Below are 24,581 nucleotides of genomic sequence, written 5' to 3'. Positions count from 1 at the left end.
CCCACTCCAGTACTCTTGCCTGGAAAATCCCATGGATGGAGGAGCCTGGTAGGTTGAAGTCTATGGGGTCGCTGAGAGTCAGACACGACTGAGTGACTTCACTTTCACTTTTCACTTTTGTGCATTGGAGAAGGAAATGGCAACCCACTCCAGTATTCTTGCCTGGAGAATCCCAGGGACGGGAGAGCCTGGTAGGCTGCCGTTTATGGGGTTGCAGAGTCGGACATGACTGAAGCAACTTAGAAGCAGCAGCAGCAGAAGCAGGGACTATGGAGGTAAAAGAGGTTCTTGTCCTCCCAGAGTTTAATGTCTAACTGGAGAGAAATGCCTAATCCATGAAACAGTGATCAATACAAGCCAGCCTGGGTCTCCCTGGTGGTTCAGATGGTAAAGAATCTGCCTACAGTGCAGGAGACACAGGTTCAATCCCTGGGTCAGGAAGATTCCCTGGAGAAAATAATAGAAACCCACTCCAGTATTCTTGCCATTTCCTACTCCAGGGAATCCCATGGACAGAGGAGCCTGGCAGGCTATAGTCCACTGGGTCACAAAGAGTCACACAACTAAGTGACTAACGCTTTCACAAGGCAGCCTACATGGGTGAATTGTTGAACAGAGATGCAGGTAGTAAGCGCTATGGTTATTTAAAGAAAGGAGAAATCAATGGTGATGTGAGTAATCATCAATGAGGTTGGCCTTGGCAATGAGAAGGGCGGGCATCAGGTGAAAATAACTACAGAAGTGAATGGCAGCTTAGTATAAAGAGCGTGAATTTTTGTGTCAGACTTGGATGGGAAATCTCAACTCCACTATTTACTTTAGCAAGTGTATTAACCAGTCAAACTCTGGTTTTGAATCCCAGCTCTGCCACTTATAAACTGTGTGACATAGCTAGTAATTTCTTGATAATGCTAAATCTACCTTTGATCATGGATAACCTCAGAATAATCAGAGAACCTACCTCATAGGATCATTGTGGGGATTAAATGAGAAAATATGAAAACTGGGGCATGGAACACTTTAAGTACTCAATAGTGTTAGTTTTCATCATCAACCTATTTAAGCATCAATTTAGTCAATCACTTGTTTGTATGATGTAATAATGATTGTCAACCATAATAGATAGGGCTTCCCAGGCGGCACAGTGTTAAAGCATCCGCCTGCCAGTGCAGGAGACACAAGAGATGTAGGTTCAATCCTGGGAGGGGAAGATTACCTGGAGTAGGAAATGGCAACCCACTTCAGTATTCTTGCTTGCAAAATCCATGGACAGAGGAGGCTGGCGGGCTACTGCCCATGGGATCACAAGAGTCAGACACAAATGAGCGACTGAATATGCACACACAATAGATAAATATGGGTGTTTTGAGAATTGGTCAGATTTGTCATTGCAAAGGTGAAAAAGAAACTGAATCCGGAGATTTTCCCCCAAATCATGGTGCACATTTTATATTTTGAAGTAGAATGCTTGCCTCTTCCTTTAAGGTCAGTTTATTGTTAATTATAGCCCATATTCACAGACCTAGGTCTCTCTCCATTCAGGCTTGAGAGCCTAAATTTTCTCTGCCAGACCCAAAGCCAGCTGACTTTTTAAAGACCAAATTCAGCACTCTTATTAATACATCCAAATAAAAGATGTAATTAATATTACTAAAAATGGGAATGTTAATTAAAAAGTAACTTTAAAAAGGAGTTAATTAAAGTACCAATTAGCTAAAGAAGTGTATTAGCAACACTAAAGTGGATGAAAGGATTTAGAAAAATAAAAACTCTGAGTGTGGAGGTTTTAAAATATAGATACCTATTTCAACACTCTCTCCTTCATAAGGTGGAGCCTAGTTCCCCTTTCCTGGAATGTGGACTGGACTTACACAGAATGTGGTGGAAGGGACAGCGTTTGACTTCTGAAACTTGGCCGTAGGAAACTTTGCAGCATTCTCTTTCTATTTAGTATCATTCTCTTTTGGGGACTCAAGCAGTAACCTTAAGAAGCCCTATGGAGAGGCCCATGTGTTTAGAAACCAAGGTCTCCCACCAACAGTTAGCACATACTCGCCAGCCTCGTGAGTGAGCTGTCTTGGAATTGACTCCTCCAGTCCCAGTCAGGCCTTGAAGTGCTACAGCCCCAGCCAATATCTTGATTGCAACTTTAGGGGAGGCCCTGAGCCAAAACCACATAGCTAAGCTGGTCTCAAATAATAAAAGTTTATTTTTAAGTCATTAAGTTTGGGGATAATAATTGAACATAATATAAAATGAGATACTTAACGTAATTCACTTGAGGAAAAAAACAAGTCAGATACTCATAGTTAATTAGAGGAGGGTTTTGGTAAGCAAAAATGGAAAAAAATAATTAGAAAAAGTAAATATCAATCAGGAAATTGACTGGAACCAGGTCACACATTTTGGCAGGGATTATCTAGCCGTCCATCAAAGCCATTTCCTCTTTTTCCTGGATATAGTGCTGGACAACATTTCTCAGACTCTTTTGCAGTTAGATGTGGCAATCAGGTTGAGTGCTAACCAACTGAAATGAAAGTCTCCATGCTGAATTTTTCCAACTGCTGGCGAAATACTGACAACCAGGGTGATCTGGGAAGTCGTATGTTGAAGATGATAGAGTCCTCATCAGCACAGTTTCCTGAATAACTGTGGAGCAGACAGCCCCCACCACCCCCCCGTTTGCCCCAAACCTTGCTAATGGAGGCTTTGACATCTTCACTGTAGCTTCAAAGTTCTTCTTGGGCAGTGTATTAGTGTTTTCCACAGAAACAGAACCAATAGAAGATAGATAAATAAATTGATACAGATGTAGATATTCACAAAGAGACTTACTACGAGGGATAAGCACATGTACTTACTAAGAGGCTAAGAAGTCCCACAATCTTCTGACTGTAAACTGGAGGCCCAAAAAGCTGATAATGTAGTTCCAGTCCATACCCAAAGGCCTGAGAACCAGGGGTGCCAGTGTTGGGGGACAGGAGAAAATGGATGTCCCGGCATAAGTAGAGAACAAATATACCCCTCCCCTACCTTTTTTTATCCAGGCCCTCAAAGGATTGGATGATGCCCATCCACATTGATGAGGGCAATCTTTACTCAGTCTCCCCATTCAAAAGCTAATCTTTTCTAGAAACGTCCGTATAGACACATACAGAAATAATGCTTTACTTACTATCTGGGCATCATTTAGTCCAGTCAAGTTGACACATAAAATTAACCATCAGCTTCATTCAGCCACCAGGTTGGGGAGTGTGCAGGAATATAAGTGTGCAGGTTCCTTAACTATTTCATCCAGGAAGTGACACACATCACTTTGCTCACATTTCACTGGTGAAAATGAGTCATTCAGCCTCACCTAAATGAAAAATACGCTGGGAAATGTAGTCCCCGTTGGTCTACTGCTCTCTGGCAACAACTCTACCCAAAGGAAATGGGGTATGATCTTTGGTTGGGCTGCTCTGATCTGTCTCTCCTGCTTACACACAGAGCATACACAGCTCCCAAGAGGGAGGACTGAAAGATCCATCTAGATACTGTTTCCAGCTCCAAGTCCAAGCCCTCCAAGGTGTGCACAGACTTCCTCATAAGGCCTGGATGTCTCTTCTTAGAATCAAGAAAAGTATAAGCCAGGAAGACAAGTTATCCCTCATATACAATATACAATGATGGTAGCAGGGACACGGTAACCACATGATAACCATATTATGGGTCCACAGAAACGCTGAAACTCTGTCAGGCATTATATAGTCCTTTTGTCCTTAGTGAAGTCGCTCAGTCGTGTCTGACTCTTTGGGACCTCATGGACTGTAGACCACCAGGCTCCTCTGTCCATGGGATTTTCCAGGCAAGAATAAGCGAGTGGATTGCCATTTCCTTCTCCAGGAGATCTTCCCGACCCAGGGATTGAACCTGGGTCTCCCACATTAAAGGCAGACGCTTTACCGTCTGAGCCACCAGGGAAGATGGGGATGGTAAATTCTTTGATTAGGCTCTGTTCTGATTTCTGGAAGAAATTCACTTATCTACCATTCCCGAAAGCCCCTGTTCAAGCCTCCAGGAGTTTGTTTCTTCCTTGCCATCTCTGGCCACATCTAAAGTGGATATTCAGGAGAATGCCCTCCTTAGGGCCTGTATAAATTTTCAGGCCTGCTTCCTGCTAGTACAAGTATCGGGGCCCAAGTGTTGTTATAAAGGCTCATATATTTAAGGGCTTCTTTGGCAATAAAATTCCTTCAGCAACTTAGGCTTCTGTACTACTTGTTTCCATCAGTTTCATGTACCATTAACTAAACTCAAAATTTTCCTGCTTCCAGCCTGAATCATTTGCTGGGTTCTCAATCCCAGCTTCTCTTTCCCAGCTTAATGATGGCTCTTGAGATTAGCCAAAACAGCTATGTCCTTAATATAATCTCTGACATAAGGCTGTGTTGTTAACGAAACTTTTTCTCTAGAAGTCTTTCTCAGCCTCATCTATTACTGTTTAAAATCTAGCATCCGTCTCTCCCAATCCCCTTTTATTCTGCTTGTAATCAAATCCTGGCTTTGCCCTCTTCCTTCTCTGGTGTCCCTGATTTCTCTGCTATGGATCACTTAGCAGCAGGGGGCATAGCTGACTATGCCATTTAAATATCAAGGGAAAATAAAGTTTAATTTTTGGCAATTGTTCTTAACGTTCTTAATTGCTCTTAATATCATCTGTATTCCAGAGCAGTTAATTTTCCTAATTTGGCAGATTGTGAGTAATTCAAATAAAATTCAAAGATAAATTCAATATAAGCACACATACACTCAGCTCTGGATGAATGGCAGTGAGGAACAGCCTTTTGCCAGAGTGCTCACTGAATAGAATCGTTTAAGTTTTAACATTATGAATGTAAAATATATATATTTTTTTCAACCAAATAAAAGGATTTTTTTGGACTTTCCTATGGCATAACTCTTCTATTCAAAGAGATATCTGAGTTTTCTGCCACATAGCATGTGATGGTTATAACTATTCACAATTAAGCTAAAGACAGTTCTCCAGACTGATTTTCTGTCTCTTGAAGGGAAATATGATTTGCTTTCTCAGACATATCTATGATGGTGAAATGTTAAAAGACCTGCAAATGAATGGTTTCCACATAGTTGATGATTATGGTAAAGGAAGAAAGAGGAGAGAAAAATAAGAGGAGGGGGCTAAGAAGAGGAAAAAGAGGAGAAGGGAAAAAGGAAAAGGAGAAGAAAGAAGAGGAGGAGATTATTTATGATCCTGATGATGACCCAATACAGTAGTTTGTCAGCAGCTCATGATCATGATTCCCAAGTACTTCCAAAAACCCAGGTTCTGCTGTTACAAAGCAGCGCACATAAGATACTGTGGATCCAATGAGAGAATACCTAACAGGATTCTCTCTCGGACTTTGTCTGATTTACCTTGTTTCATTCAGTTCAGTTCAGTTCAGTCGCTCAGTCGTGTCCGACTCCTTGCAACTCCATGAATCACAGCACGCCAGGCCTCCATGTTCATCACCAACTCCCGGGGTTCACCTAAACTCACGTCCATCCAGTCGGTGATGCCATCCAGCCATCTCATCCTCTGTCATCCCCTTCTCCTCCTGCCCCCAATCCCTCCCAGCATCAGGGTCTTTTCCAATGAGTCAACTCTTCGCATGAGGTGGCCACCATGAGAAGGTGGCCTCTTAGCATGCTGAAGTTTCAGCTTCAGCATCAGTCCTTCCAATGAACACCCAGGACTGGGCTCCTTTAGGATGGACTGGTTGGATCTCCTTGCAGTCCAAGGGACTCTCAAGAGTCATCTCCAACACCACAGTTCAAAAGCATCAATTCTTCGGCGCTCAGCTTTCTTCACAGTCCAACTCTCACATCCATACATGACCACTGGAAAAACCATAGCCTTGACTAGATGGACCTTTGTTGGCAAAGTAATATCTTTGCTTCTAGGTTTATTTGATATCTCTAAGTTTCATTAGAGCCCTGCAAAGCGAACAGTTTATACCTATTTTACAGATGAAAATGGCTCAGATGTGTGCCATTTCAGAGCACATACTAGAAATGCATTTCCTACCATAAGTGGGTCTATGTAGCTAGTCCTGGCTAACAAGTTGTGAGGAGATAACAATGTCTGTTTGAGACCTTTCTGACCCTCTTTTTCCCTCTGAGTGCACAATCAGCAACATTTGAAAGGTATCAGATTGGGTCCCTGGGAGGCTCCCTGCTGACCTCTGAGGGTCAGGTAGCAAGAGACCATGGAGTTATATGGCACCATTGTGCAGCTCATTCTGAATGACAGAGGTGGTTAACCAAAAAAAAGGTCTTCTAGCAAAAAATATGTATGAAAAAGCACTAGATTTTCTTCTTTTATAGTAGATAAGAATCTGGATCCACTTGGTTTCAAACGAGTGGAGCAATAAATGGGGCCTCACTTCAAATTGTCCCTTTAGGATTCTCAACCTTGACAGCACTTACATATAGTAAGGATAAAATTCCACTTCATTACATACATTATCTATCTCTCAAATGAAAATGGAGATCAAAATTACATTAAAAATGATTAAGAGCAGGGCATGAGCTTATCCAATATTTGTTTCTCACCTCAAAGCTTTCTATATTTCTCAATGAGTATATTTAAAATATTTATTCCTGTATTTTTTCCACACTGTGCAATTCATACTCTAAGTTCAATACTGAATAATTTGGAGAAACCCAAATAGCTATTCATAGACTATTTCACACAAAGTAGAAAAAAATAAGGCATAGTTTACATTGTTCAATGATACGGTACCAAAAAGAATGTTCTACTTGAATCAAGGATAAATATTACTTTTAAATTTTTTACTGATAATTTCAAATGTAATTTGAAAAGAAAAAATCAACATTACATATTCAGATTTAAATAAAAGTTAACACACACAATAAAACATCTTAATAGTTTTATTTTAAAATGATAATGACATACTTACTATTAACATATACAGCATCAAATGCTCTAATAAAAAGTCTAGAACCTGAATAACTTCCCTTTTTATAATATAAAAAACACATAATCAACATTAAATTATTTTTCTTGTTTGGCAAGAAAGTAAAATGAAAAGCATGATGAGAACCATAAACTCTCAGTACACTGTATAGTAATAACTGTCTTTGCTTTCTGGTATGACATTTATTCGGAGTCTGGCAAGGAAGCGTGAAGATGGCAGTGGGAAAATAAGGCTGGCTCTTCCTGAAACACAGGAAAACTGCTAAAATGAAGCAAAGGAAAATACTGTCTGCTACCCAAATTTCCTTAAAATAAAATAATAATCATGGTAAAATAATTTCTAAATATGCCATGCTTTTGTAAGGCTAAAATTGAGAGGGTAAAAAAAGTCAATTAAACATCTGCAGGAAGCTAAATAACCAAAAAAACAAATAAGCAAGAATCCATATAATTATGGCATCTCATTCTGAGGTTGATTCCAACTTCTTCATTCATGATGTGTGAAAGACTTCTCTTGTCCTTAAAGTTAACATTAGGCATGCCAAGTTTCCCATAAGAAAATTATTCTAATAATAGCTTTAAATATTACAGTTTTATAATTATAAATATTCTCCTAATAAATACATAGACTTGAGTGTACATAAACTTGCATACTAAAAACAGAAAAAATGGACAGGTATGCTCTTAAGGGTAACCCATGGATTTTTGAAATCAATTTTTCATATTTGAAATAGCATCTTACTTTTTACATTGCTACTGCACGAGTCAGGCAAATTACTTCCCAAGACTTATGCCCGTACAAGTTGGAAGGAAATACTACAGAAAACTACAGACCATAAAATTGTATAGCTGAAAATCAGCTAAAAGATGAAGTGTTAATTCTCTTTACAAAGCATTTTATACTGAGAAAAGCCAGTTAGACTTCCTTATAATTCTTTTTTATTATAGTCATTCTTTATGCCCCATTCTGGAAAAGGTTAAACCCCAATACAGAGAACTGTAAGGCTCTTATTACTTTGTCACAGTGGAATCTAGTTGGTGGTATTAAATCTTGCTAAACAGGTGAACCATTGATGAAGGCTGTGAGTCTCTTTAGTCAGACCACGTTTTTGTGGTAGCAGTTATTGCTGCAATGCAATACAAGCTTCAGACTGAAAAACCTTCTCCTAACAGATCTATAGAACATTTTTCTTTAACTTTATATGAATAATAAAAGTTTTGCATGTGCCTATCATTGCACATGTGAAAGATGAAGGATAAAATGTTCAAAGGGTCCTGCCTAGAATTTTGTTACAATGAAGTAACAAAAAGTAGAACCACTTGGATTCAGACCTTTAATTCCAATATTCAACTGACATAATTCTCACTCACTCACTTATCCTTATACCCGGCAGCAAACAGAAGGCACAAATGAACTTGGCAGGGCAGTCTCTGTCTAAACTGGCACATCGAAAGATATGTGCCTGTACTGGGCACATATAAGTGTGGGAGGAATGGACTCGGGTGTTTTCAGGCAGACAATAAAGCATGTGATATTGATATCAATGCAAGTAGCCAGGCAGTACAGCATCAAGAAGCACGGCAATTTTGTGGGTAAAAGTACCCACAGCCACCTAGAATTTCATGGTTCCACGTAGTCCTGTAATCCTCTAAACTATGAATCGGCTATGAAATGGGAGCCTGGAGAAAAAGACATTCTTCTTATGAAAGATCCAGTACATCATATGACATGGAGCTCCAGATGGCTGAAAAGGACACACAAGACTGCAAAGAAATCACTTCAGCTCTGCCAAAACAGTTTAAGGTGCTCTGAAAAGGAACAGTTTTTATTAAAGTCATTAAGACAGTTAAGCTGGCCATTAGCAGCCTGTAGATCCCAGCAGTAATGGAGAAAAGCAGCTCTCTTGCTGGTACTCACCCCTTCAGGCCTCCATGCTGAACAATGAGTTGCCTTCTTTTAAGATTAGGAAGGTGAATCTAGTTTTCTAAAACGTGGTAAAAAATCAAAGATCTAAACTATGGACCTCTGAAAAAGTAGTTTTACTTGTCTAGGTCTGCAATAAAAACTCTCAGAGGTAACAACTAGCACCGTGTTAAAGAGACAGGTGTAAGGTCACAAACTTCCATGAAGAATGCAAGACCCACACCATAGCTATGTTCTGTTCACTATCTGTAACAGTATAACCTGATCTTGCCAAAGTACTTCTAAATAAATATATTTAGAGCCCCAAACCCTCTTTATCAGATTGGAAACAATGTCTAAAGTTCAGGGTCTTTTGTTACCTGTGTTACCATCACTTAAAATTCAATTAATCTTCGTCTTGAATTCAGACACTGACAGTATAAACTAGAGCTACACAGCTGAACACCTGGAGAAATCATAACTGATGAAGGCGGTTATCTGAGTCATGTTAACACAGCCCTAGAGACACCCAGATGATGTTCTGAATTGCTTCCTTTTGGTATAATGGTCTGCCCTCATATAAGGAGAAGGTAAAAGAGATATGCCCCATATATGAGCAGATTTAAATAGTGGTAAAATAAGTTACCATATGTGTGCACGTGTTCGTGCTGTCACTTCAATCATGTCTGACTCTTTGCAACTTTTTGCAACTCTATGGACTGTAGTCTACCTTATACTTACTATATTTCAATTTTAAAATTTTTAGGATAAAAGGAAGAAACATACTCTGATTTAAGTCTTTTTTCCCTGAATATTTTTTCCTAATTGGGATATAAACATGTAGGGCTTCCCTAGTGACTCAGATGGTAAAGAATCTGTCTGCAATGCAGGAGATCTGGGTTCAATCCCTGGGTCAGGAAGATCCCTTGGGGAAGGAAATGGCTATTCACTCCAGTATTCTTGCCTGGAAAATCCCATGGACAGAGGAGCCTTGCAGGCTACAGTCCACAGGGTTGCAAAGAGTCAGACACAAATGAGCAACTAAGCATGTGTGTGTGTGTGTGTGTGTGTGTGTGTGTGTGTAGGAATACATATCTTGTAGATCACAGTGGAACTATATACAATTTGGTAGCACTACAAGAATCATAAAATACTTCCAAATGAAAAGCTTTGTCTTTGTTCCTTTATCACAAGCTTTACAGAACTGAAAACATTTTCTCACATTTGAATCTCAAATTTGTCTTCCTTCACAACCTGAAATTCAGGCTGCTCATTAATTGTTTAAGTCTGCAATTTGACTAATTTGACTAAACTTGATTCATCAATAAATAAAAACAAAGCTCAGAGGATGCCAATTAGTGTCTATGAATAAACATGTATTTTGTACAGTATACTTTTTAAAAAATAACACACAGCTCAGACCTACTAACTCAGCCAAAGAGATCATTCCCTTGTTGCCTCAACATCATGCATTGTAGATCCTCAAGCAGGCTAGAATCTGACAATTTGTATTATATATAAACCTTGAGGATAAGAAATTTATACTGTTGGGAAAAGCTGGCCTCAACACAGGAGAGCCACAAAAAAACAAAGTTTCTTCAAAAAGCACAGAGAACCAGCTATAGAAAACAGAAATCATGTGTGTATTATCCCAATTATTTCCAAATCAGTAATGGTCTCTTATTAAGGATAAGGTAATCCAGTTACATCTAGCTTCTTCTGAGATCCATATAATTTACCATTTTAACATGATAATTCTTTCACACATCTGTCCTATTTTTATTATTCTCTGATCTTCTCTTCTGCATTTCACTTTAACCCTTACCAACACAGTGTACCCAATTCACCAAATCAACCTGACACCCATAAGAGCTCATTCACATAAATATCCTGACTCACACACTCTGCCAGCCAGAGTCACCCACATACTCCACAGTCTTCAATAACAACAAAAACTTCAGACATTAGAATCAGGCTTTAGAATCTGCTCTCCACCCTGATTCCCAGCTCTAGTCCTCTTTAAGAATGACTCAAACAACCCTGGTAACACAGTAACTGAAACTACTCTTGAAGTGGGAGGTGGAAAACACCTCCAAGAAGAGCTGTAAAATGCAAGATATTTCTGAGGCTGCATTCTCCATCGCCTTCTTGAACTATAACCCACAGAGACACTGAGTTAGCAGGGATTCTGAGTGTGTGTTTTGCAAAGTGGTTACTGTTTCGCTTATGGTGCTTCTAATAAAGTAAGTCTGAATTTATAAGGCAAGATCTCACAGGTATGAGAGCCTGGGTATAAGGTGCTCAGAATGATGCCTTAGACGATTGTTGCTGTTGCTAAGTCGCTTCAGTCGTGTCCGACTCTGTGCGACCCCAAAGACAGCAGCCCACCAGGCTCCCCCGTCCCTGGGATTCTCCAGGCAAGAACACTGGAGTGGGTTGCCATTTCCTTCCCCAATGCATGAAAGTGAAAAGTGAAAGTGAAGTCGCTCAGTCGTGTCCGACACTAGCGACCCCATGGACGGCAGCCCACCAGGCTCCTCCCGTCCACGGGATTTTCCAGGCAAAATTGTTAGCAGGAAGTAAATTCGGGTGAGAAGTACAATTCCCACAGATTCAGTGTGTTCAGTCTCTCTGGTCTCATTTTAGTTTTTTATTTTTTGGCTGTGAGCTTAAGGACTGCTGCCATCCTAGGGCAACGACTTGTTGCTTGACCTGGAACAAGTGATACCAGTTTCTAGGCCCAGTCCCCACGAGTCTAGCTGCACGTGTATTGGAGGTTTTCTCCAAACAACCACGACCTGGGAGTGTGCCTGAGCCAGTTATGACTCAACCTGCCTAGATGTGTAGGTATCTGGAAATAGGATAAAAACCTCTTATGCTTACCTCTCTGGGGTGAGAACCAAGAAAGACTTCAGCATGTGTAATATATATGATGGCTAAATCACAAACAGAAAATGAGGTTTATATCAGCAATTAATTTTACTTATCTAGAAAACGGGCATGTGACACTGGCTAATATCTGGCACTACCATTCTGGGTTAAATTCAGATTGGCTGATTTATATAATTTTATTAGAAAGTTTATTCTAATGACTTAATTACCACTTTTGAGTACAGGAATAATTTTGAAAATAACATATGTATTTTTGCATTTTTTAATAATCAGTATCTTCAAGCTTCAAAATATTCAAATTCAAAACCCCATATTTTAATGTTTAGCCAAATTACAGAAAGAATAAGTTGAGTAAGAAAATGGATAAGCACCTTTGAGAATTAAATGTAAGCCTTATGTGATTAGTGCTTACATTCTTTTTCACAAAACAGGTTACGAATTGGTTCTATACCCTCTAGTGTCTAAAGAAAAACATCCCGTATCATGTAAAAGAAATCATTTGAACACTGAATTGTTAGAAATATTTTGCTATAGAAGTATTAATAGAAGAAGCAGGTGGCCACTACAGATTAGTCTCAGCTCTTTAGAAGGACCAGTGGAGCTGGCTGTGGTTTCTTAATGCGTCTTACATGGCTTTTCTTTTAAATAAAAAATACAAGAGCAAAAGCTCTCACTGGCTGTTGGTTTGGGAAACAAACTTTTCTTGCCAGGCAAATAAACTGCACTAGTAATTTTAAGAAATGTGTTTTGCTTTGTTTTGTTCATATAAAATACCAAGGCAGACTCTCAAGAAGTTCACAACCAGAATTAACTCTGTACAGCGAGAGCATCTTCCTCCACCAGCGACAGTTCCAGGGTGTTTTCGTTAGTGCTTGTTTTCATCCTGAAGTTGAAGGAACCGTAGAGTTTGGCAGACTCTTTAGAGGAGGCAAACCTGTCACGACGGTATAGCTCCCCCTTCCACATGGACATCATCAGCAAGCAGGACAGAACAACCCCCCCAAGCGTGAGCAGGCAGAGTCCGGCAATCACACAGCGGTCCAGGTGAGCCCCCAGCCTCGCGCTCTCCTTCTCCAGGCGTTCCATCTCCCGGGCCGCCACAGTGTTGGGATCCACAGTCACATCCCGTGGGACAATGTACGAGATGATCACCAGCAAGATGCCAGTGACCAAGAACAAGATGGCGCTTATGAAACCATAGTCTACTGACTTCCCTGAAGAGGTGGCTTCCGAGCTGGCATCATCTTCATCTTCGGAAATCAGGGATATGGCAGACTCGTGGGACCACTCATTTGGATTTCCCCAGCCGAGGTCTCCCAGGTGATCACTCCCTTTTGCTGAAGGGGAGCGCCTGTTCCTTTGCTCCAGGTTGACATTCTCGTCCACGTAGGTAAAAGAGGTTTCTAATTCCTGGCTGCAGCAGTTGCAGACTTTCTGTTCTGCTGTTATCTGGTTGTTCCCTGAGTTGAGAGGTCCTGGTGGCAGCGAGTCTGTGTGAATAGCACTGTCTTGCAGGGAGGGGGAAGGGGATGCTGGGGAAGGGCTAAGTTTACATGCTTCCATCTCCAATGCTCTTGGCTTCGAGGTACAACGTCTCTGGCAGCAGAGAGCAGCTCTGGTGGCTGCTGCATCTGCCTGGTCCCCGGGAGGCCCTCTTGAACTCCAGTCAGCAGCATCACACGGGGCTGCCTGGCTGCTCTTCTTAACAAGGTAGTGGAGCTCCATTCGAGCTAGTCAGACATTCCCCAGCAGCTTCCAGAGAGTCTGCCAATAGCAATACAGTTAGGTAAGAATCCACCAGGAGCTAAGACCGGACCACCAGGAGTGCTGCCCCTGAGGCCCTCTTCTCCTTTAGATAAGAATCCACCAGGAGCTAAGACCGGACCACCAGGAGTGCTGCCCCTGAGGCCCTCTTCTCCTTTAGATAAGAATCCACCAGGAGCTAAGACCGGACCACCAGGAGTGCTGCCCCTGAGGCCCTCTTCTCCTTTAGATAAGAATCCACCAGGAGCTAAGACCGGACCACCAGGAGTACTGCCCCTGAGGCCCTCTTCTCCTTTAGATAAGAATCCACCAGGAGCTAAGACCGGACCACCAGGAGTGCTGCCCCTGAGGCCCTCTTCTCCTTTAGATAAGAATCCACCAGGAGCTAAGACCGGACCACCAGGAGTGCTGCCCCTGAGGCCCTCTTCTCCTTTAGATAAGAATCCACCAGGAGCTAAGACCGGACCACCAGGAGTACTGCCCCTGAGGCCCTCTTCTCCTTTAGATAAGAATCCACCAGGAGCTAAGACCGGACCACCAGGAGTACTGCCCCTGAGGCCCTCTTCTCCTTTAGATAAGAATCCACCAGGAGCTAAGACCGGACCACCAGGAGTACTGCCCCTGAGGCCCTCTTCTCCTTTAGATAAGAATCCACCAGGAGCTAAGACCGGACCACCAGGAGTGCTGCCCCTGAGGCCCTCTTCTCCTTTAGATAAGAATCCACCAGGAGCTAAGACCGGACCACCAGGAGTACTGCCCCTGAGGCCCTCTTCTCCTTTAGATAAGAATCCACCAGGAGCTAAGACCGGACCACCAGGAGTGCTGCCCCTGAGGCCCTCTTCTCCTTTAGATAAGAATCCACCAGGAGCTAAGACCGGACCACCAGGAGTGCTGCCCCTGAGGCCCTCTTCTCCTTTAGATAAGAATCCACCAGGAGCTAAGACCGGACCACCAGGAGTGCTGCCCCTGAGGCCCTCTTCTCCTTTAGATAAGAATCCACCAGGAGCTAAGACCGGACCACCAGGAGTGCTGCCCCTGAGGCCCTCTTCTCCTTTAGATAAGAATCCACCAGGAGCTAAGACCGGACCACCAGGAGTGCTGCCCCTGAGGCCCTCTTCTCCTTTAGATAAGAATCCACCAGGAGCTAAGACCGGACCACCAGGAGTGCTGCCCCTGAGGCCCTCTTCTCCTTTAGATAAGAATCCACCAGGAGCTAAGACCGGACCACCAGGAGTGCTGCCCCTGAGGCCCTCTTCTCCTTTAGATAAGAATCCACCAGGAGCTAAGACCGGACCACCAGGAGTGCTGCCCCTGAGGCCCTCTTCTCCTTTAGATAAGAATCCACCAGGAGCTAAGACCGGACCACCAGGAGTGCTGCCCCTGAGGCCCTCTTCTCCTTTAGATAAGAATCCACCAGGAGCTAAGACCGGACCACCAGGAGTGCTGCCCCTGAGGCCCTCTTCTCCTTTAGATAAGAATCCACCAGGAGCTAAGACCGGACCACCAGGAGTGCTGCCCCTGAGGCCCTCTTCTCCTTTAGATAAGAATCCACCAGGAGCTAAGACCGGACCACCAGGAGTGCTGCCCCTGAGGCCCTCTTCTCCTTTAGATAAGAATCCACCAGGAGCTAAGACCGGACCACCAGGAGTGCTGCCCCTGAGGCCCTCTTCTCCTTTAGATAAGAATCCACCAGGAGCTAAGACCGGACCACCAGGAGTGCTGCCCCTGAGGCCCTCTTCTCCTTTAGATAAGAATCCACCAGGAGCTAAGACCGGACCACCAGGAGTGCTGCCCCTGAGGCCCTCTTCTCCTTTAGATAAGAATCCACCAGGAGCTAAGACCGGACCACCAGGAGTACTGCCCCTGAGGCCCTCTTCTCCTTTAGATAAGAATCCACCAGGAGCTAAGACCGGACCACCAGGAGTGCTGCCCCTGAGGCCCTCTTCTCCTTTAGATAAGAATCCACCAGGAGCTAAGACCGGACCACCAGGAGTGCTGCCCCTGAGGCCCTCTTCTCCTTTAGATAAGAATCCACCAGGAGCTAAGACCGGACCACCAGGAGTGCTGCCCCTGAGGCCCTCTTCTCCTTTAGATAAGAATCCACCAGGAGCTAAGACCGGACCACCAGGAGTGCTGCCCCTGAGGCCCTCTTCTCCTTTAGATAAGAATCCACCAGGAGCTAAGACCGGACCACCAGGAGTGCTGCCCCTGAGGCCCTCTTCTCCTTTAGATAAGAATCCACCAGGAGCTAAGACCGGACCACCAGGAGTGCTGCCCCTGAGGCCCTCTTCTCCTTTAGATAAGAATCCACCAGGAGCTAAGACCGGACCACCAGGAGTACTGCCCCTGAGGCCCTCTTCTCCTTTAGATAAGAATCCACCAGGAGCTAAGACCGGACCACCAGGAGTGCTGCCCCTGAGGCCCTCTTCTCCTTTAGATAAGAATCCACCAGGAGCTAAGACCGGACCACCAGGAGTACTGCCCCTGAGGCCCTCTTCTCCTTTAGATAAGAATCCACCAGGAGCTAAGACCGGACCACCAGGAGTACTGCCCCTGAGGCCCTCTTCTCCTTTAGATAAGAATCCACCAGGAGCTAAGACCGGACCACCAGGAGTGCTGCCCCTGAGGCCCTCTTCTCCTTTAGATAAGAATCCACCAGGAGCTAAGACCGGACCACCAGGAGTGCTGCCCCTGAGGCCCTCTTCTCCTTTAGATAAGAATCCACCAGGAGCTAAGACCGGACCACCAGGAGTGCTGCCCCTGAGGCCCTCTTCTCCTTTAGATAAGAATCCACCAGGAGCTAAGACCGGACCACCAGGAGTACTGCCCCTGAGGCCCTCTTCTCCTTTAGATAAGAATCCACCAGGAGCTAAGACCGGACCACCAGGAGTGCTGCCCCTGAGGCCCTCTTCTCCTTTAGATAAGAATCCACCAGGAGCTAAGACCGGACCACCAGGAGTACTGCCCCTGAGGCCCTCTTCTCCTTTAGATAAGAATCCACCAGGAGCTAAGACCGGACCACCAGGAGTACTGCCCCTGAGGCCCTCTTCTCCTTTAGATAAGAATCCACCAGGAGCTAAGACCGGACCACCAGGAGTACTGCCCCTGAGGCCCTCTTCTCCTTTGTACCTACAGGTTTTGACACTTCAGCCCCAATTCCCCCTAAAATAGGTAAGAGAAAGGAGAAGCTACCTAGTGGCGGGAAAGTGTGAAAAGGGCAAAACTTAAGTCAGGGTAAAAAGGAACATGGAGGAAGTGGCAGTGTCTGGGAAGAAAGCATTGCCGTCACCAAGCCAAATTTATCCAAGGATCACACATTTCGGTGACAGGATCCCTCAAACGAGAAGGCAGGTTTCCTGCACAGAGATACAAATGAGAAAAGCAGGACCTTTTTCAGCGAGCTGCTGATTTTCTGAAGAACTTGGGGAAGCACAGACTTCTCAACAATTCAGTTAAATTGTAAGTGTTTACACTCTCTGTAGTTCAGAACAGATGCTAATACAGATTAGCATCGTTAGAGCATCACCATGGGTGAACCAATCAATATGTCACCAGCAGTTGGGCTCTACTGGAGCTCGGTATTTTGACTGGGTGGCTCTGAAGTGGGTGAAAGATGGCTGGCTTGATTAAGCCACACTCCTAACGGTACACTTTGTACACCCAGAGACCCTAATCACACAGCCCTGTTCATTGTGATTCCATTCTCAGCTTACTGCTACACAATGGCAGCATGTTCTAGACCCAAAAATACGTAGACACACACCTCATAGGGTGATCTCTGAAAAATACAATGAGCTAGCCCACTCCTACACACACACACACGCACACACACACACACACACACAGGGTTGCCTGCTTCAGGTAAAGGTCCGCTACCCATGCACTCCAGGTCTGAGTGAGTATGAGTTCCTCTCCCTCTGCACGCTTTGCTAACAAATGTGTACAGGACATCAACCATCTAGGAAGTTTTCACAAACCCCAGTCTAGAAATAAACTGACAATAAAATACAAATCATAAACCCACAGAGTCACAGTTCTGTTGAGGCCAATAGGGGAGAAACTATTTCCAGGGTTACCTCTGGAACTTTGCCCTACCTCACCACAGCAAGGCACCTTCATGGGAGAAAATTTTGCGTTGAGTATAAAACCATTTGCCTGTCCTTTTCTGCCTCTGCCATCTTTCTGAGGAATAAAAATTTACTTTCTACTATCAGAAAGTACAGAGGTTTCAAGTAAAGTCCCTTTTATTTTGCTTCCTAGTCCAGAATAATAACAGATTTAACTCATGTCTTAGAGGTTTATTATGCTTCAAAATCCACAGCTCCAACGGCTGGTAACCTACCCAGAAACGCAGGTAAGGTGAAGCAGAAATCCACCTGGCAACTCATTTAAAATATGAGAGGGGAAATCCACATGTTTTATGCTCTACATTAGCGTTTGTTTAAAACACACACACACACACACACACACACACACACACACACACACACACACTTCTCCTATTATCGGAGTTTCTTTGCAGCTAAAACAGGAAAACAAACAAAAAATCAGATGCAGGAAAACCACAACTGAACCAGAGCTTTCCTTTAGTAAGTGCATAGACACCCCCTCCCCTCACCCCCACCCTTCACTGCGGGATCCCTCAGTGAAGGAAGCAATGGTAATGGGTTTGATCGATTACTGAAATGAGAAATCTCGCAGTTCCCTCAAACATTAGGTGCTCTGATTAACCTCTGGCACAATTAGCCCATCAAATTGGATTACTTTAGATAAAAATCGGCAGAGCCCCTTATGGGACTTCCAATTTATAACAAAGAGAGGGAGAGAGAAATCTCCACTTAATTCCCTTCTTCTGCCTCTATCTCTTAAAAGAGAGACTCCGCTTGTTCCATCGGAACAAGCTGCACAGTCGATTTCCTTTGCAGCTCGGTAATCCGGGGCTTCCATTCTCAGGGGAGAATGGATAATCCCAGGGGACCAGCCAAAGGCTCTTTCCTTCAGCCTCCTCCCTCTCTCCTCTCTGGTTTAAGAGCGCGGTTAATAAAACTGCACCCGCAGAACGCGGAGACAGCACTTTCCCTCGTCCGTCCGCCAGCAATTAAGAGCATTAATATCTGCATGGGAACTAACTGACACGGGCGAGGCTGGTCTAGGGAGGCGACCTCGGGATCCGTCCTGCGCGCGCTGTGCTGTAAGGGCGCGCCGCAAGCACCGGGCAGCGATCGATGTTCCCCACGGACTCAATCAACCCATTCCGGGTGAGCTCCGCGTCCGCCGTGGTGCCCTGAGTTGGGATGCGTTCGCCAAATACCCAAAGGCTAGGCAGGCACCTTAGGCAGGGACGAGGGACGCGCTCCCCAGCTCCGCCAGGCTCTCGGGGTCTCTTGCGCGCTCCAGCGCCTCCTCCCCGTTCCACTCGCCGCCACTCACCTCCTGCCTTGGCCACGCAGTGAGCCTGGAGCACCGCGCGCTAGTCCCTGAGCCGCTCCTCGGGAAAGTACCCGGCTCACCAGCCGCAGCACTTGTAGCCTCTGCGCGCCGCCCGCTTCGTGGGGTGGGCTGCGCCTGCGGAGCCCGCGGGGCGGGGCTGGGCGGGGCTCTCCCTCTTGCTGAGCATCCCGGGAGATGTAGTCTGGGTCGGCCGCCCGGCCTCCCTCCTCTCTCTCTCCTCTCTCTCTCCTCTCTCTCGCTGAAATCACTGGCTCCTAAACTCAAACCAAAGGCTCCTAAACTCAGAGTAAGGTCCTCTATTCTCCGTGTTATGACGGAATATTTGAGTATTCTGGGTGTATATTTAGTTACAACTGTGTGCCAGGCAGTATGCATATTTAGTTTTGTTTAAGTGAAAGTGAAGTCGCTCAGTCGTGTCTGACTCTTTGCGACCCCGTGGACTGTAGCCTACCAGGTTCCTCCGTCCATGGGATTCTCCAGGCAAGAATCCTGGAGTGGGTTACCATTTCCTTCTCCAGGGGATCTTCCCGACCCAGGAATCGAACCCTGGTCTCCCGCATTGGAGGCAGACGCTTTAACCTTTGAGCCACCGTCATAACAAATCCTCCAAGATTTTATTAATTCTCATTTTACAAATGAAAAAAGAGGCTCAGAGGAATTAATACCTCATCCAGGGTAAAAAAGACAATAAACGATCTCTAATATTGTGCTCAAAAATCTGTTTCCAAAGTCATTGCCTTGCCCACAAAATCTGGAGAAATGTGACCATTGAAGGCAAGGAATTGTCCTGTTGATTTCTGCTTCTCCTGGGCCTAGCAGAGTGTCTAAATAATCAGTTCTGTTCAGTCGCTCAGGCATGGACTGCGACCCCATGGACTGCAGCACACCAGGCTTCCCTGTCCATCACCAACTCCTGGAGTTTACTCAAATTCATGTCCATCCAGTTGGTGATGCCATCCGACCATCTCATCCTCTGTCCTCACCTTCTCCTCCCGCCTTCATTCTTTCCCAGCCTCGGGGTCTTTTCTAGTGAGTCAGTTCTGTAGCCAAAGTATTGGAGTTTCAGCTTCAGCAGCAGTCCTTCCAATGAATATTCAGGACTGATTTCCTTTAGAATAGACTGGTTGTATCTCCTTGCTGTCCAAGGGACTCTCAAGAGTATTCTCCAACACCACAGTTCAAAAGCATCAATTCTTCAGCGCTCAGCTTTCTTTTTTTTTAATATAAATTTATTTGTTTTAATTTGGAGCCTAATTACTTTACACTCCAACTCTCACATCCATACATGACTGGAAAAACCAGAGCTTTGACTAGATGGACTTTTGTTGGTAAAGTAATGTCTCTGCCTTTTAATATTCTGTGTAGGTTAGTCATAGCTTTCCTTCCGAGGAGCAAGTGTCTTTTAATTTCATGGCTGTAGTCACCATCTGCAGTGATTGTGAAGCCCCAAAAAATAAAGTCTGTCACTGTTTCCACTGTTTCCCCATCTATTTGCCATGAAGTGATGGGACCAGATGCCATGATCTTAGTTTTCTGAATGTTGAGTTTTAAGCCAACTTTTTCACTCTCCTCTTTCACTTTCATCAAGAGGCTCTTTAGTTTTTCTTCAATTTCTACCATAAATGAGGTGTCATCTGCGTATCTGAGGCTAATGATATTTCTCCCGGCAATCTTGATTCCAGCTTGTGCTTCATCCAGCTGAGAATTTCTCATGTACTCTGCATATAAGTTAAATAAGCAAAGTGACAATATGCAGCCTTGGCATACTCTTTTCATAATTTGGAACCAGTCCATTGTTCCATGTCCCATTCTAACTGTTGCTTCTTGACCTGCATACAGCTTTCTCAGGAGGCAGGTCAGATGGTCTGGTATTCCCACCTCTTTAAGAATTTTCCAGTTTGTTGTGATCCACACAGTCAATAAAGCAAAAGTAGATGTTTTTCTGGAACTCTCTTGCTTTTTTGATGATCCAATGGATGTTGGCAATTTGATCTCCGGTTCCTCTGCCTTTTCTAAATCCAGCTTGTACTTCTGGAAGTGCACGATTCACATACTGTTGAAGCCTGGCTTGGAGAATTTTGAGCATTACTTTGCTAGCGTGTGAGATGAGTGCAATGGGGCAGTAGTTTGAACATTCTTTTGCATTGCCTTTCTTTGGGATTGGAATGAAAACTGAATTTTTCCACTCAATAATAATGACCCAAAATAACAATAATTAACATACAAAGCACTTAGTATTGTCAGGCTATCTTCTAAACACTGCTAATATAACTCAGTTAATGGTCACAGTTGATCTTTAAAGTTCTGTAAAAATCGTCTTTTGCAAGAGTGGATTTTTACAAAAGACAAAACTAAATTACAAGAAGTTGAATAATTTGCCCAAAGTCATACTGCTAATCCTTAAGAAGATGGCACAACTCCAAAAGAGCCTAAGCATTATACAAATTGAATGAATGGGAAAAGACAAACAAATAAACAAACAGAAGCCTGGAAGACAAAGGATTAGGAATAAAGGAAATCCAGAGATTAAAGCTACTGAGATGTTGTTCCCAAGACAGGACAAAGTAACTTCTTTGAGTCACCTACCTCTTTCTTACCAGAGCTGACTGCAGTAGCCAATAGCCAAATAGAATAACTTTTTTTTTTTTTTGGATTGTCTTAAATTTTCAGAGCTGACTGCAGTAGCCAATAGCCAAATAGAATAACTGTTTTTTTGTGTTTTTTTTTGGATTGTCTTAAGTTTTCAGCATCTCCTTTGGGGTGACTCTAGGGTATTGATTGTTTAATCTAAGGGGAGCAAGAGAAGGGTTATATTATAATATAACATTTTGCTGCTTGTGAGTAGCTCACATGAATTTTGTGGTTGCTTTCAAGTAATAGATCAGTCTTCTATAATGATGACTTAGTTGGTTTTCCTTTAGTGTAGTGTAGAGTGTGTGCTCCATCATGTCCAACCCTATGAACTGTAGCCCATCAGGCTCCTCTGTCCATGAAATTTTCCAGGCAAGAATACTGGAGTGGGTTACGATTTCCTGCCCTACGGGATCTTCCCAATCCAAGGATCAAACCCGCATCTTTTATGTCTCCTGTATTGGCAGGCAGATTCTTTACCACTGAGCCACCTGAGAATGGCTTTGGTTTTCCTTTATATTGATAGAATTCATAGTTTCATAGTTCCAGGGATGTCATAACACAGCTGCTTTTAAATCTTTTCTCACCATGACTCTCTTTTAGGTAGTTAAGCCCATTTATTGTTAAACATGATGTATCTATTATGGCTTCTTCTCCTTTGCTCACTAATTACACTGTTCTCCAATGAGAATATCCTTTTTTCATTCCCCTATTTCCTCCAACTTTCAAAGAGCAGCTCATCAAGCCACATTTGCTAGGGTACATTCTTAGTATTAATACTGTATATTTGAAAGGGAGCCCAAAGACACCATATGTTGTCCAGAAGCGAGCATCTGAGAAGCTGAAGAAACTTGAACTCATGTTGGATGAGACACTGAAGGAACTTGGGATATTTAGCCAGAGGAGGAGACTTAGAGGAAACAAAAACTAACTTTAAATAATTAGGTGTTTGTGAATAAGAGTTCTATATCATGGTTAAAGGGGGCGGGGAAGCAGAACCAATGACAATAAAAGCATGTATTAGTCCTAATGGGTTATCTTTAATTCTTACATCAATGCCGTAAGGGAGTCATTATTATCATACCCATTTACATGTAGAAATTGAGGATTGAAAATGTTTCTTTTCAAGGGTATTAGAAGTAATAAATAACTGGTAGAGGCAATGGCACCCCACTCCAGTACTTTTGCCTGGAAAATCCCGTGGACGGAAGAGCCTGGTGGGCTGCAGTCCATGGGGTCGCTAAGAGTCAGACACGACTGAGCAACGTCACTTTCACTTTTCACTTTCATGCACTGGAGAAGGAAATGGCAACCCACTCCAGTGTTCTTGCCTGGAGAATCCCAGGGATGGGAAGCCTGGTTGGCTGCCATCTATGGGGTCGCACAGAGTCGGACACGACTGAAGCGATGCAGCAGCAGCAGCAGCAGAGCCTAGATTCTAACTTGAGTATCTGATTCCAGAATTTGGATCTCTTCACCACTATGCTATACTGAGCAGTACTTCACAGTCATTGTCACAGCAGAGCATGAGTAAGGTGACAATATTTATTGTCCTGGATAAACACAGGAGGTTTCTCATGGCCATCATTCTGGTGTTGGGGCTACTTGAGCCCCTGCATTTCAGCTTGGGCTGCCAAGAGAAGAGATAAACCAGCACATCTGTAGTGCACTGGGGCACCTGAGAATGATGGGCACAGGGCCTGGGGAGCCCTGGGGAGCCCTATCAGACTTAACAAGGAGGTTGATTTGGGGCTGAGCATAAAGAAGAACATTATCTTTAAGTTCTTAAAACAGGGTGCCTCATGAAAGTGAATTTTATTATTACTGGAGAAGATAAAAAAAAGAAGAAGCATTTATTAGTGATGTGGTAGAAGGGATTCATCTAGTTGGATTAGAGGAACTCTACGGTTTCCCTGCTGAAATGATTCTAGTTACATCTCACTTATGAAGCCGTTTTTCTCCAAGCCAGCTCCCAGAGATTCTGCCTCCTATGAACTATTCTAGGACTTGTCAGCACTAATGATTTTTATATTTATCAGCCACTACCCTGTGACATTTCTAGTATGTCTAGGTAACTACTGTGTATCGTTTAACTTGTCACTTAGGTGCCCAAACCTCTAATATCAATTGTTAAGTTCCTAAGGTCAGTAACCATATATTAAATGTCTTATTATCTCCTACAGAAAGTAAAATATTTCTGTTGAATAGAGTGATGGAAAAATGCCAAGACTGAACTGAGACTGGAGATGATTATCTCTTCACATTATTCTCTCTCATTTCCTATTTCTGAATATAGTACACTTGACTGTCTACATATTCTTGAGCATTAAAATAAAATCAACTCTATGCCAACACGCTACAAAATCTCCTACAGAATTCTTCATAAAAAGAGTAAATGTGGATTTAGCTCCTGGAAATAAAAGCTCTGCAAAAAATACCACTTGCAGGAATAACTTCAACACTCTTTCCTATAATTCCATTTCTACACTTTCACCAAAATCTCACCCCAGACCCTTTCTCAAGTTTCTTTCTTGTTCGTAACCCCGCAATTCTTATTGCTGTTCTAATTGGCATTCTGGTATAATATACACAGTGGTATAATATACTTCTTTTTATCCTGTCATCTTACATATATAGAAGTATTTCATGTATATTTTATACAGCTTTCTATGTGTCTCTCTTCCCAGATAAAATTTAAGCTCTTTGAGAACCAATATTTTCTTCCTATAAATTTGAAGCTATACATGGACATGAAACAACAAAAATACATAGTCAACAGTGGTTCTTCACTAGGTGCTAGATGTGTACACAGTGATTCACCCTGATAAAAAGATGATAATAAAGTCCAAGTACAATTTTGATCCTACATAATTTTTAATGTAGTTCTTATTTTCCTGTTTACTTATATTCCATGAGGTATAGGAGGTGTGATCATGATTACATCAAGTAGAAAAATAA

At 43.3% G+C, this 24,581-nt stretch overlaps 1 protein-coding gene across 1 annotated transcript; it reads right to left on the bottom strand.

Moving 5' to 3' along the window:
- Positions 1 to 6,921: 6,921 nt before the first annotated feature.
- TMEM74 (transmembrane protein 74) lies at positions 6,922 to 19,082 on the bottom strand. Its single transcript, XM_019973479.2, has 2 exons — positions 18,972 to 19,082; positions 6,922 to 13,541 (listed from the first exon to the last, which is right to left on the bottom strand). Exon 2 carries the CDS (start codon positions 13,500 to 13,502, stop codon positions 12,585 to 12,587), a length of 918 nt encoding a protein of 305 aa, XP_019829038.1. The 5' UTR covers positions 13,503 to 13,541; positions 18,972 to 19,082; the 3' UTR covers positions 6,922 to 12,584.
- Between the last annotated feature and the right edge of the window lie 5,499 nt (positions 19,083 to 24,581).

This window comes from Bos indicus, chromosome 14 (assembly GCF_029378745.1).
Source record: "Bos indicus isolate NIAB-ARS_2022 breed Sahiwal x Tharparkar chromosome 14, NIAB-ARS_B.indTharparkar_mat_pri_1.0, whole genome shotgun sequence".
NCBI lineage: Eukaryota > Metazoa > Chordata > Mammalia > Artiodactyla > Bovidae > Bos > Bos indicus.
This window is presented reverse-complemented; position numbering and strand designations above follow the sequence as displayed.